The 13034-nt window shown below is 35.1% G+C and overlaps 1 protein-coding gene across 1 annotated transcript in view; it reads right to left on the bottom strand.

Annotated features, from left to right (window-relative positions):
- The window catches only part of lg04h17orf49 (linkage group 04 C17orf49 homolog), a 15624-nt gene extending 2590 nt beyond the window's left edge, over positions 1-13034 (bottom strand). Inside the window, exons 1-5 of the mRNA XM_061896917.1 lie at positions 12705-13034; positions 2245-2339; positions 2076-2177; positions 1788-2008; positions 1620-1724 (exon numbers count right to left, since the gene is read on the bottom strand). Coding sequence (XP_061752901.1) covers positions 1620-1724; positions 1788-2008; positions 2076-2177; positions 2245-2339; positions 12705-12725 — 544 coding nt within the window. The 5' untranslated portion in view covers positions 12726-13034. The remainder of the gene's footprint in view (positions 1-1619; positions 1725-1787; positions 2009-2075; positions 2178-2244; positions 2340-12704) is intronic.

Here is a 13034-nt window from a genome sequence, read left to right as displayed (position 1 = left end):
CCGGCTATCCCAGTTTGAATAAGAAAATCTCATGTCAGTAGGCTTTAAAAAAGGCTTAATCCGCACACAAGTGCCACATAAAATCTATTAGATCCAGATCCAAAACCCTATTTTCATCAGAAAAGAACATTTTGAAAACTACAGTTCTTGTAATTGGGTGGACTTCCACACTATATTTTACTTTTAGATGTAGTTTCATCTGTCGTGGCTGTCTTTTTTGACACTTGCATGTAATAATAATGCACGCAAAGAACACCATTTCCCATCTGGCACCTCGTTCATGTAGCCACGCCCCCAGGGTAATACTCTTCCGGTGTTGTGACCGGTTTACATTCCTTCTCTTCGGCTACGTCTAAATGGTCGACAACTACAACTGGTTCGGGAGGAACAGTGTTCAGATTGTAATCCTCCACATTTGATGAGCGGAAAAGTAGAATGTTGTACCTCTGAGAGCGGCAACAAGCAGGCTAACTGGCTAGCTTTTTTCCGTCCTTAGACTTACATTCAAACTTAGACAAGTCAGTGCGGAGTTTAAGCAAGAGGAAGCGCGAGTACCAGTGGCTAAGGCGACAGTTTTAACAAAATTAGTTTAAATCCTTTTTTTTTTTTCATATTGGAGTGAGTTTACATTATCACCCACGGAACTTTTGTCAGAGTTCCGGTCGGACGGGTTTGCATGGAGCACATTTCCGGTGCTATTGCGCTGACAATCCACGGATGTTTACAAGCTGCTCGATAGCTGATGTCAATCAAACAATTAGCTCCATTTTTTTTTGACACTCCTCCTTCGAATCCCGTCTATTTCATTTAATTGGTCAAATAAATTAGTAAGTTACTGCTAGTCGATACAATCTGCTGTGTGCTTGTGTCTGCGTTGCAGAACACTTCAAGACTCGTCCACCAGAGGGCAGTATGTAGCTTTTTTTATGCAGAGCTTTAGCGATCTGATAAGTGTACCTAATGTTGTGTCTGACACACTTATAAACTGTTTATGAAGTTTATTTTCAACCATGACTAAAAAAAAATATAGTGGTGATGTTACTTTAGGAAAAGGTGGAGTGAGTATATATATATATATATATATATATATATATATATATATATATATATATATATACACATACATATATGCATACATACATATAAATATATATATACATACATATGTGTATATATATACATATATACACATATGTATGTGTATATATGTACACACATACATATATTTATATATATACATACATACATATATGCATACATACATATAAATCTATATATACATACATATGTATATATATACTTATATATATATACCTATATACACATATGTATGCGTATATATGTACACACATATTTATATATATACATATATGTATATATATATATATATATATATATATATATATACATATATGTATATATATATATATATATATACTTATATATATACATATGTATATATATACATACATACCCCTAACATATGTTAGGGGTATGTATGTTAAATTGGAATAGTACACGCAGAGCAAACGGGTTAAGGTTTGAATTTCACGCCGAACCAAACATGACAAGCACGCCAGATCAGAACACGCCCCCTAGTGGAGGTGCCGCGAGGTTACCTTGGTCGAAGTTGAGCTTCTTGCTGGAAGCGCCGTCGCCGAGTCCTTCGATGTCCACCAAGTCGCTGTTCACGTCCGAGTCATTGAGCGCGCTTAGCGTCACGTCTGCAGACAGGAAGTCAGGTCAAGAAGCGAGGCTCGGCCGCCTGTGCCACACCCGCCACTCACCTGCCGTCTTTTGCTTCTTAATGGGCGGGGCGCCGCTTTGCATTCCTGTCGCCACGACGACCTGGGAGGCGGACACTGGGTTCATGGCGGGCGCCGCTGAGGCAGGGGTGGGCGTCTGGGCGACCGCAGCCTTCTTGGGCGTCTTTTTGGGCGACTCGGAGGAAATGGGCACTCGGCTGTCCTCGTACAGCTTCCGCTTCACCGTGCTCTTGATCTGAGCGCTGCACGGGGCACAAGACACGCGTTCAACATTGGCGCCCGGCGTGCACTCGCCGGCCAAGCACGTACACGGTGCGCTCCTTGATCACGCCGCTGATGCTGTTGAGGTCGTCTCCAAATCGCCGCACGGCCAGGCGCAGCATCTCGATCTCCGTCTCTGTCCACTTGGCCCTGGGAAAGACGGCGTTAGCAAGGAGGCGGTATCGGACACGGCGAGGGCGGGGGGGGGTGGGCTCACCCTGCGGGGCTGCTGTCAGACACCGGGTGCAGCTGCATGGTCAGCTCCCCCAGCTTGCTGAAAGCTGCTCCGGCCGCAGAGAAAATCTCACCAACCTGAAATTTGTTGACATTATTTTAGCATTAGAGCACATTATTACAGTAGCAAACTTTGGACTCGCTTTCTTGATTTAAAGGCCTACTGAAAGCCACTACTAGCGACCACGCAGTCTGATAGTTTATATATCAATGATGAAATATTAACATTGCAACACATGCTAACACCTTTTTACTTTACTAAACTGCAATTTTAAATTTCACGCGAAGTTTCCTGTTGAAAACGTCGCGGTATGATGACACGTATGATGACGCGTGAGCATGACGTCACCGGTGGTAGCGGACATGTTCTCCCAGCACCGAACACGGCTAAAAGTAGTCTGTTTTCATCACATAATTACGCGGTATTCTGGACATCTGTGTTGCTGAATCTTTTGAAATGTGTTCGATTAATAATGGAGACGTCAAAGAAGAAAGATGTTGGTGGAAAGCGGTGTATTGCAGCCAGCTGTAGCAACCAAAACACAACCGTTGTTTCTTTGTGGGGCGGCATAGCTCGGTTGGTAGAGCAGCCGTGTCAGCAACTTGAGGGTTGCAGGTTCGATTCCCGCTTCCGCCATCCTAGTCACTGCCGTTGTGTCCTTGGGCAAGACACTTTACCCACCTGCTCCCAGTGCCACCCACACTGGTTTAAATGTAACTTAGATGTTGGGTTTCACTATGTAAAACGCTTTGAGTCACTAGAGAAAAGCGCTATATAAATATACTTCACTTCACACTTTGTTTGTTGTGAAGCTTTAATATGGAACAGAGCGGTCGAGCGAACATGGTTCTCTACCACATGTCAAACGGCAGGTTTCGGTGAGAAAATTGTGGTAATAAGTCGGCTCTTATCGTAAACATGAGCGGAGATGGTGTCGTTCCTCCTGCAGCTGTCAAAGAGGCAGCCGCGACTTTCTTGGCTCCTCCGTGGCTTCCCTCAGAGACACTGGCGGTCACCACACCCCTCCGACTTTCAGGTATGACTTTATAATCTCACTAAAACACTAGTAACACAATAAGCAGATAAGAGATTTTCCAGAATTATTCTAGTAAATGTGTCTAATAACACCTGAATCGCTCCCACTGTCCTCGTCTTTTTTTTTTCTAGTCCTTCACTCTCACTATCCTCATCCACGAATCTTTCATCCTCGCTCAAATTAATGGGGAAATTGGCGCTTTCTGTGTCTGGTGGTGGCCATTATTGTAAACAATGTAAGAATGTGAGGAGCTCTACAACGAGTGATGTCATGCGCACATTGTCTGCTACTTCTGGTACAGGCAAGGCTTTTTTATCAGCGACCAAAAGTTGCAAACTGTATCGTTGATGTTCAATCAATCAATCAATGTTTATTTATATAGCCCTAAATCACTAGTGTCTCAAAGGGCTGCACAAACCACAACACAAACCACTACGACATCCTTGGTTGGCCCACATAAGGGCAAGGAAAACTCACACCCAGTGGGACGTCGGTGACAATGATGACTATGAGAAACCTTGGAGAGGACCGCATATGTGGGCAAGTCGATGTATATTTGTTACTTCTAACAACTCTAATAAAAAAAACAAGTTAAAAAAAAAAGGAATAAAAAAACAACGTCTACATCAAACCTGAAGTTATAGCATACTTTTAAGAAGTAAAAGCCCCACAGTGAGAGAAATACATGAGTGGGATGCCCAAGAGAAAGTTGGTGGACTGAAAAAGTACATCACGCTGTTTATTAAACGTCGGCCACCATACGTTTTGCCCCAAAAACATTCTGTTGTTTTTGTTTGGAAGCAACACAAACAAAAAAATGTAACACATTTTTATTATCAGAATCACACTTTTGTTGTCATAATCACAATTTTGTTGTCATAATCGCACTTTTGTTGTCACAATCGCACTTTTATTGTCATATTTTAACTTTTGTTGTCATAAATCACACTTGTCATCTTAATCCCACTTTTGTCTTCTTAATCACACTTGTCTTAATCATACTTGTTATCATAATCACACTTTTATTCTCATAATTTAACTTTAGTAGACATAATCACACTTTTGTTGTCATAGTCACACCTGTAATATCATAATTACACTTTTGTTGTCATAATCACACTTTTTATTGTCACAATTCTACTTTGGTTGACATAATCACACTTTTGTTGTCATAATTACACTTTTGTTGTCATAATCACACTTATTATTGTCACAATTCTACTTTGGTTGACATAATCACACTTTTGTTGTCATAATTACACTTTTGTTGTCATAATCACACTTATTATTGTCAGAATTCTACTTTGGTTGACATAATCACACTTTTGTTGTCATAATCACACTTTTGTTGTCATAATCACACTTATTATTGTCAGAATTCTACTTTGGTTGACATAATCACACTTTTGTCATCTTAATCACACTTTTGTCGTCTTAATCATACTTGTTGTCAAAATCACACTTTTATTGTCATAATTCAACTTTGGTTGACATAACCACACTTTTGTTGTCATAGTCACACCTGTAATATCATAATTACACTTTTGTTGTCATAATCACACTTTAGTTGTCATAATCGCACTTTTTATTGTCATAATTCAACTTTGGTTGACATAATCACACTTTTGTTGTCATAATTCAACTTTGGTTGACATAATCACACTTTTGTTGTCGTAATTACACTTTTGTCATCTTAATCACACGTTTGTCGTCTTAATCATACTTGTTGTCAAAATCACACTTTTATTGTCATAATTCAACTTTGGTTGACATAATCACACTTTTGTTGTCATAATTACACTTTTATTGTCATAATCACACTTTTATTGTCATAATTCAACTTTGGTTGACATAATCACACTTTTGTTGTCGTAATTACACTTTTGTCATCTTAATCACACGTTTGTCGTCTTAATCATACTTGTTGTCAAAATCACACTTTTATTGTCATAATTCAACTTTGGTTGACATAATCACACTTTTGTTGTCATAATTACACTTTTATTGTCATAATCACACTTTTATTGTCATAATTCAACTTTGGTTGACATAATTACACTTTTGTTGTCATAGTTACACCTGTAATGTCGTAATTACACTTTGGTTGTCATCGCACTTTTGTTATCATAAGTACACTTTTATTGTCATAATTCAACTTTTGTTGTCATAATCACACTTTTGTCATCTTAATCACACTTTTGTCGTCTTAATCAGACTTGTTGTCATAATCACACTTTTGTTGTCATAATTACACTTTTGTTGTCATAATTACACTTTTGTTGTCATCACACTTTTACTGTCATAACTCAACTTTGGTTGACACAACACTTTTGTTGTCATAGTCACACCTGTAATGTCGTAATTACACTTTGGTTGTCATAATCACACTTTTGTTGTCATTATTCAACTTTTGTTGCCATGATCGCACTTTAGTTGTCATAATCGCACTTTTTATTGTCATAATTCAACTTTTGTTGTCATAATTACACTTTTGTCATCTTAATCACACTTCTGTCGTAATCATACTTGTTGTCATAATCACACTTTTGTTGTCATAATCACACTTTTACTGTCATAATCCAACTTTGGTTGACATGATCACACTTTTGTTGTCATAGTCACACCTGTAATGTCATAATCACACTTTTGTTGTCATAATTACCCTTTTGTCATCTTAATCACACTTTTGTCGTCTTAATCAGACTTGTTGTCATAATCACACTTTTGTTGTCATAATTACACTTTTGTTGTCATCACACTTTTACTGTCATAACTCAACTTTGGTTGACACAACACTTTTGTTGTCATAGTCACACCTGTAATGTCGTAATTACACTTTGGTTGTCATAATCACACTTTTGTTGTCATTATTCAACTTTTGTTGCCATGATCGCACTTTAGTTGTCATAATCGCACTTTTTATTGTCATAATTCAACTTTTGTTGTCATAATTACACTTTTGTCATCATAATCACACTTCTGTCGTAATCATACTTGTTGTCATAATCACACTTTTGTTGTCATAATCACACTTTTACTGTCATAATCCAACTTTGGTTGACATGATCACACTTTTGTTGTCATAGTCACACCTGTAATGTCATAATCACACTTTTGTTGTCATAATTACCCTTTTGTCATCTTAATCACACTTTTGTCGTCTTAATCAGACTTGTTGTCATAATCACACTTTTGTTGTCATAATTACACTTTTACTGTCATAATTCAACTTTGGTTGACATAACACTTTTGTTGTCATAGTCACACCTGTAATGTCGTAATTACACTTTGGTTGTCATGATTACACTTTTGTCATCTTAATCACACTTTTGTTGTCTTAATCATACTTGTTGTCATAATTACACTTTTGTTGTCATAATTACACTTTTGCTGTCATAATTCAACTTTGGTTGACATAATCACACTTTTGTTGTCATAATCACACTTTTATTGTCATAATTCAACTTTGGTAGACATAATCACACTTTTGTTGTCATAATTACACTTGTCATCTTAATCACACTTGTTGTCTTAATCACACTTCTGTTGTCATAATTACACTTGTGTTGTCATAATCACACTTTTGTTGTCATAATTCAACTTTGGTTGTCATAATCGCACTTTTTATTGTCATAATTCTACTTTTGTTGTCATAATCACACTTTTGTCATCTTAATCACACTTTTGTCGTCTTAATCAGACTTGTTGTCATAATCACACTTTTGTTGTCATAATTACACTTTTGTTGTCATAATTACACTTTTGTTGTCATAATTACACTTTTGTTGTCATCACACTTTTACTGTCATGACTCAACTTTGGTTGACACAACACTTTTGTTGTCATAGTCACACTTTTGTCGTCTTAATCAGACTTGTTGTCATAATCACACTTCTGTTGTCATAATTACACTTGTGTTGTCATACTCACACTTTTGTTGTCATAATTCAACTTTGGTTGTCATAATCGCACTTTTTATTGTCATAATTCTACTTTTGTTGTCATAATCACACTTTTGTCATCTTAATCACACTTTTGTCGTCTTAATCAGACTTGTTGTCATAATCACACTTTTGTTGTCATAATTACACTTTTGTTGTCATAATTACACTTTTGTTGTCATAATTACACTTTTGTTGTCATCACACTTTTACTGTCATGACTCAACTTTGGTTGACACAACACTTTTGTTGTCATAGTCACACTTTTGTCGTCTTAATCAGACTTGTTGTCATAATCACACTTCTGTTGTCATAATTACACTTGTGTTGTCATAATCACACTTTTGTTGTCATAATTCAACTTTGGTTGTCATAATCGCACTTTTTATTGTCATAATTCTACTTTTGTTGTCATAATCACACTTTTGTCATCTTAATCACACTTTTGTCGTCTTAATCAGACTTGTTGTCATAATCACACTTTTGTTGTCATAATTACACTTTTGTTGTCATAATTACACTTTTGTTGTCATAATTACACTTTTGTTGTCATCACACTTTTACTGTCATGACTCAACTTTGGTTGACACAACACTTTTGTTGTCATAGTCACACCTGTAATGTCGTAATTACACTTTGGTTGTCATAATCACACTTTTGTTGTCATTATTCAACTTTTGTTGCCATGATCGCACTTTAGTTGTCATAATCGCACTTTTTATTGTCATAATTCAACTTTTGTTGTCATAATTACACTTTTGTCATCTTAATCACACTTCTGTCGTAATCATACTTGTTGTCATAATCACACTTTTGTTGTCATAATCACACTTTTACTGTCATAATCCAACTTTGGTTGACATGATCACACTTTTGTTGTCATAGTCACACCTGTAATGTCATAATCACACTTTTGTTGTCATAATTACCCTTTTGTCATCTTAATCACACTTTTGTCGTCTTAATCAGACTTGTTGTCATAATCACACTTTTGTTGTCATAATTACACTTTTACTGTCATAATTCAACTTTGGTTGACATAACACTTTTGTTGTCATAGTCACACCTGTAATGTCGTAATTACACTTTGGTTGTCATAATTACACTTTTGTCATCTTAATCACACTTTTGTTGTCTTAATCATACTTGTTGTCATAATTACACTTTTGTTGTCATAATTACACTTTTGCTGTCATAATTCAACGTCATAATTCTACTTTTGTTAACATAATCACACTTTTGTTGTCATAATTACACTTTTATCGTCATAATTCAACTTTGGTTGACATAATCACACTTTTGTTGTCATAATTACACTTTTATCGTCATAATTACACTTTTATCGTCATAATTACACTTTTATCGTCATAATTACACTTTTGTTGTCATAATCGCACTTTAGTTTTCATAATCGCACTTTTTATTGTCATAATTCAACTTTGGTTGACATAATCACACTTTTGTTGTCATAATTACACTTTTGTTATCTTAATCACACTTTTGTCGTCTTAATCAGACTTGTTGTCATATTCACACTTTTGTTGTCATAATCACACTTTTGTTGTCATAATCACACTTTTGTTGTCATAATTACACTTTTGTTGTCATAATTACACTTTTTATTGTCACAATTCTACTTTGGTTGACATAATCACACTTTAGTTGTCATAATCACACTTTTTGTTGTCATAATCACACTTTTATTCTCATAATTTAACTTTAGTAGACATAATCACACTTTTGTTGTCATAGTCACACCTGTAATATCATAATTACACTTTTGTTGTCATAATCACACGTTTTATTGTCACAATTCTACTTTGGTTGACACAACACTTTTGTTGTCATAGTCACACTTTTGTCGTCTTAATCAGACTTGTTGTCATAATCACACTTCTGTTGTCATAATTACACTTGTGTTGTCATACTCACACTTTTGTTGTCATAATTCAACTTTGGTTGTCATAATCGCACTTTTTATTGTCATAATTCTACTTTTGTTGTCATAATCACACTTTTGTCATCTTAATCACACTTTTGTCGTCTTAATCAGACTTGTTGTCATAATCACACTTTTGTTGTCATAATTACACTTTTGTTGTCATAATTACACTTTTGTTGTCATAATTACACTTTTGTTGTCATCACACTTTTACTGTCATGACTCAACTTTGGTTGACACAACACTTTTGTTGTCATAGTCACACTTTTGTCGTCTTAATCAGACTTGTTGTCATAATCACACTTTTGTTGTCATAATTCAACTTTGGTTGTCATAATCGCACTTTTTATTGTCATAATTCTACTTTTGTTGTCATAATCACACTTTTGTCATCTTAATCACACTTTTGTCGTCTTAATCAGACTTGTTGTCATAATCACACTTTTGTTGTCATAATTACACTTTTGTTGTCATAATTACACTTTTGTTGTCATAATTACACTTTTGTTGTCATCACACTTTTACTGTCATGACTCAACTTTGGTTGACACAACACTTTTGTTGTCATAGTCACACTTTTGTCGTCTTAATCAGACTTGTTGTCATAATCACACTTCTGTTGTCATAATTACACTTGTGTTGTCATAATCACACTTTTGTTGTCATAATTCAACTTTGGTTGTCATAATCGCACTTTTTATTGTCATAATTCTACTTTTGTTGTCATAATCACACTTTTGTCATCTTAATCACACTTTTGTCGTCTTAATCAGACTTGTTGTCATAATCACACTTTTGTTGTCATAATTACACTTTTGTTGTCATAATTACACTTTTGTTGTCATAATTACACTTTTGTTGTCATCACACTTTTACTGTCATGACTCAACTTTGGTTGACACAACACTTTTGTTGTCATAGTCACACCTGTAATGTCGTAATTACACTTTGGTTGTCATAATCACACTTTTGTTGTCATTATTCAACTTTTGTTGCCATGATCGCACTTTAGTTGTCATAATCGCACTTTTTATTGTCATAATTCAACTTTTGTTGTCATAATTACACTTTTGTCATCTTAATCACACTTCTGTCGTAATCATACTTGTTGTCATAATCACACTTTTGTTGTCATAATCACACTTTTACTGTCATAATCCAACTTTGGTTGACATGATCACACTTTTGTTGTCATAGTCACACCTGTAATGTCATAATCACACTTTTGTTGTCATAATTACCCTTTTGTCATCTTAATCACACTTTTGTCGTCTTAATCAGACTTGTTGTCATAATCACACTTTTGTTGTCATAATTACACTTTTACTGTCATAATTCAACTTTGGTTGACATAACACTTTTGTTGTCATAGTCACACCTGTAATGTCGTAATTACACTTTGGTTGTCATAATTACACTTTTGTCATCTTAATCACACTTTTGTTGTCTTAATCATACTTGTTGTCATAATTACACTTTTGTTGTCATAATTACACTTTTGCTGTCATAATTCAACGTCATAATTCTACTTTTGTTAACATAATCACACTTTTGTTGTCATAATTACACTTTTATCGTCATAATTCAACTTTGGTTGACATAATCACACTTTTGTTGTCATAATTACACTTTTATCGTCATAATTACACTTTTATCGTCATAATTACACTTTTATCGTCATAATTACACTTTTGTTGTCATAATCGCACTTTAGTTTTCATAATCGCACTTTTTATTGTCATAATTCAACTTTGGTTGACATAATCACACTTTTGTTGTCATAATTACACTTTTGTTATCTTAATCACACTTTTGTCGTCTTAATCAGACTTGTTGTCATATTCACACTTTTGTTGTCATAATCACACTTTTGTTGTCATAATCACACTTTTGTTGTCATAATTACACTTTTGTTGTCATAATTACACTTTTTATTGTCACAATTCTACTTTGGTTGACATAATCACACTTTAGTTGTCATAATCACACTTTTTGTTGTCATAATCACACTTTTATTCTCATAATTTAACTTTAGTAGACATAATCACACTTTTGTTGTCATAGTCACACCTGTAATATCATAATTACACTTTTGTTGTCATAATCACACGTTTTATTGTCACAATTCTACTTTGGTTGACATAATCACACTTTTGTTGTAATAATCGCACTTTTTATTGTCATAATTCAACTTTGGTTGACATAATCACACTTTTGTTGTCATAATTACACTTTTGTTATCTTAATCACACTTTTGTCGTCTTAATCAGACTTGTTGTCATATTCACACTTTTGTTGTCATAATCACACTTTTGTTGTCATAATCACACTTTTGTTGTCATAATCACACTTTTGTTGTCATAATTACACTTTTGTCATCTTAATCACACTTTTGTCGTCTTAATCAGACTTGTTGTCATAATCACACTTTTGTTGTCATAATCACACTTTTGTTGTCATAATTACACTTTTGTTGTCATAATTACACTTTTATTGTCATAATTCAACTTTGGTAGACATAATCACACTTTTGTTGTCATAATCACACTTTTATTGCCATAATTACACCTTGGTAGACATAATCACACTTTTGTTGTCATAATTACACTTTGGTAGACATAATCACACTTTTATCGTCATAATTCAACTTTGGTAGACATAATCACACTTTTGTTGTCATAATTACACTTGTCATCTTAATCACACTTGTTGTCTTAATCATACTTGTTGTCATAATCACGCTTTTGTTGTCATAATTACACTTGTGTTGTCATAATCACACTTTTGTTGTCATAATTCAACTTTGGTTGTCATATTCGCACTTTTGTTGTCCTAATTACACTTTTATCGTCATAATTCAACTTTGGTTGACATAATCACACTTTTGTTGTCATAGTCACACCTGTAATGTCGGAATTACACTTTGGTTGTCATAATCACACTTTTGTTGTCAGAATCGCACTTTAGTTTTCATAATCGCACTTTTTATTGTCATAATTCAACTTTGGTTGACATAATCATACTTTTGTTGTCATAATCGCACTTTAGTTTTCATAATCGCACTTTTTACAGTCATAATTCAACTTTGGTTGACATAACCACACTTTTGTTGTCATAGTCACACCTGTAATGTCATAATTACACTTTGGTTGTCATAATTACACTTTTGTTGTCATAGTCACACTTTTGTTGTCATAGTCACACTTTTGTTGTTTTGCACCAAGATCGTTCTGTTGTTTTTGTTTGGAAACAACACAAATAAAATAGTGCAACAAGACCAACACCATCAATCCATCCATTTTTTCTACCGCTTATTCTCTTTGGGGTCGCGGGGGGGCGCTGGTGCCCATCTCAGCTACAATTGGGCGGAAGGCGGCGTACACCCTAGACAAGTCGTCACCTAACACGTACTTCCGAATATTGGTACTACACTTGGTATTAATCGTATTGAGCCACCCATCTCTGGAAAATAGTACAAATGAAGTAAAAATAAATTTAAAAAAATAGGTAAGTGAGAACTTACCTTTGCAGAGGCTGACGTCATGTCAAGAAAAGGTTAGTAAACTTGTTCCTCAGTCCAGAAATAACATGAACTAGCACAGCGAGCTAGCTGCTAGCCGAGGTGAGCTTGGTTGCCTTGAGCCCACAAAAGCAGTTACCGAGTTTCCATCGAGGAGGAGCATGAAGTACTTTTATATGTATCCGATTCGACACCATAAAGTCACTAAAGTTATTTTACAAAGTTCTATTACTCAATGAAAACGTTAAAGCGACAATACAACAAAGCAAGGCAGCAGCCGCAGCTCATTCGCAGGCCTGACGCCATTGGTTGGTGTTCTACGAAAAGGGGCGG

Source organism: Nerophis ophidion, linkage group LG04 (genome assembly GCF_033978795.1).
Source record: "Nerophis ophidion isolate RoL-2023_Sa linkage group LG04, RoL_Noph_v1.0, whole genome shotgun sequence".
NCBI classification, from domain to species: Eukaryota; Metazoa; Chordata; class Actinopteri; order Syngnathiformes; family Syngnathidae; genus Nerophis; species Nerophis ophidion.
The sequence above is the reverse complement of the archived record's forward strand: the minus strand, read 5'-3'. Positions and strand labels throughout refer to the sequence as shown.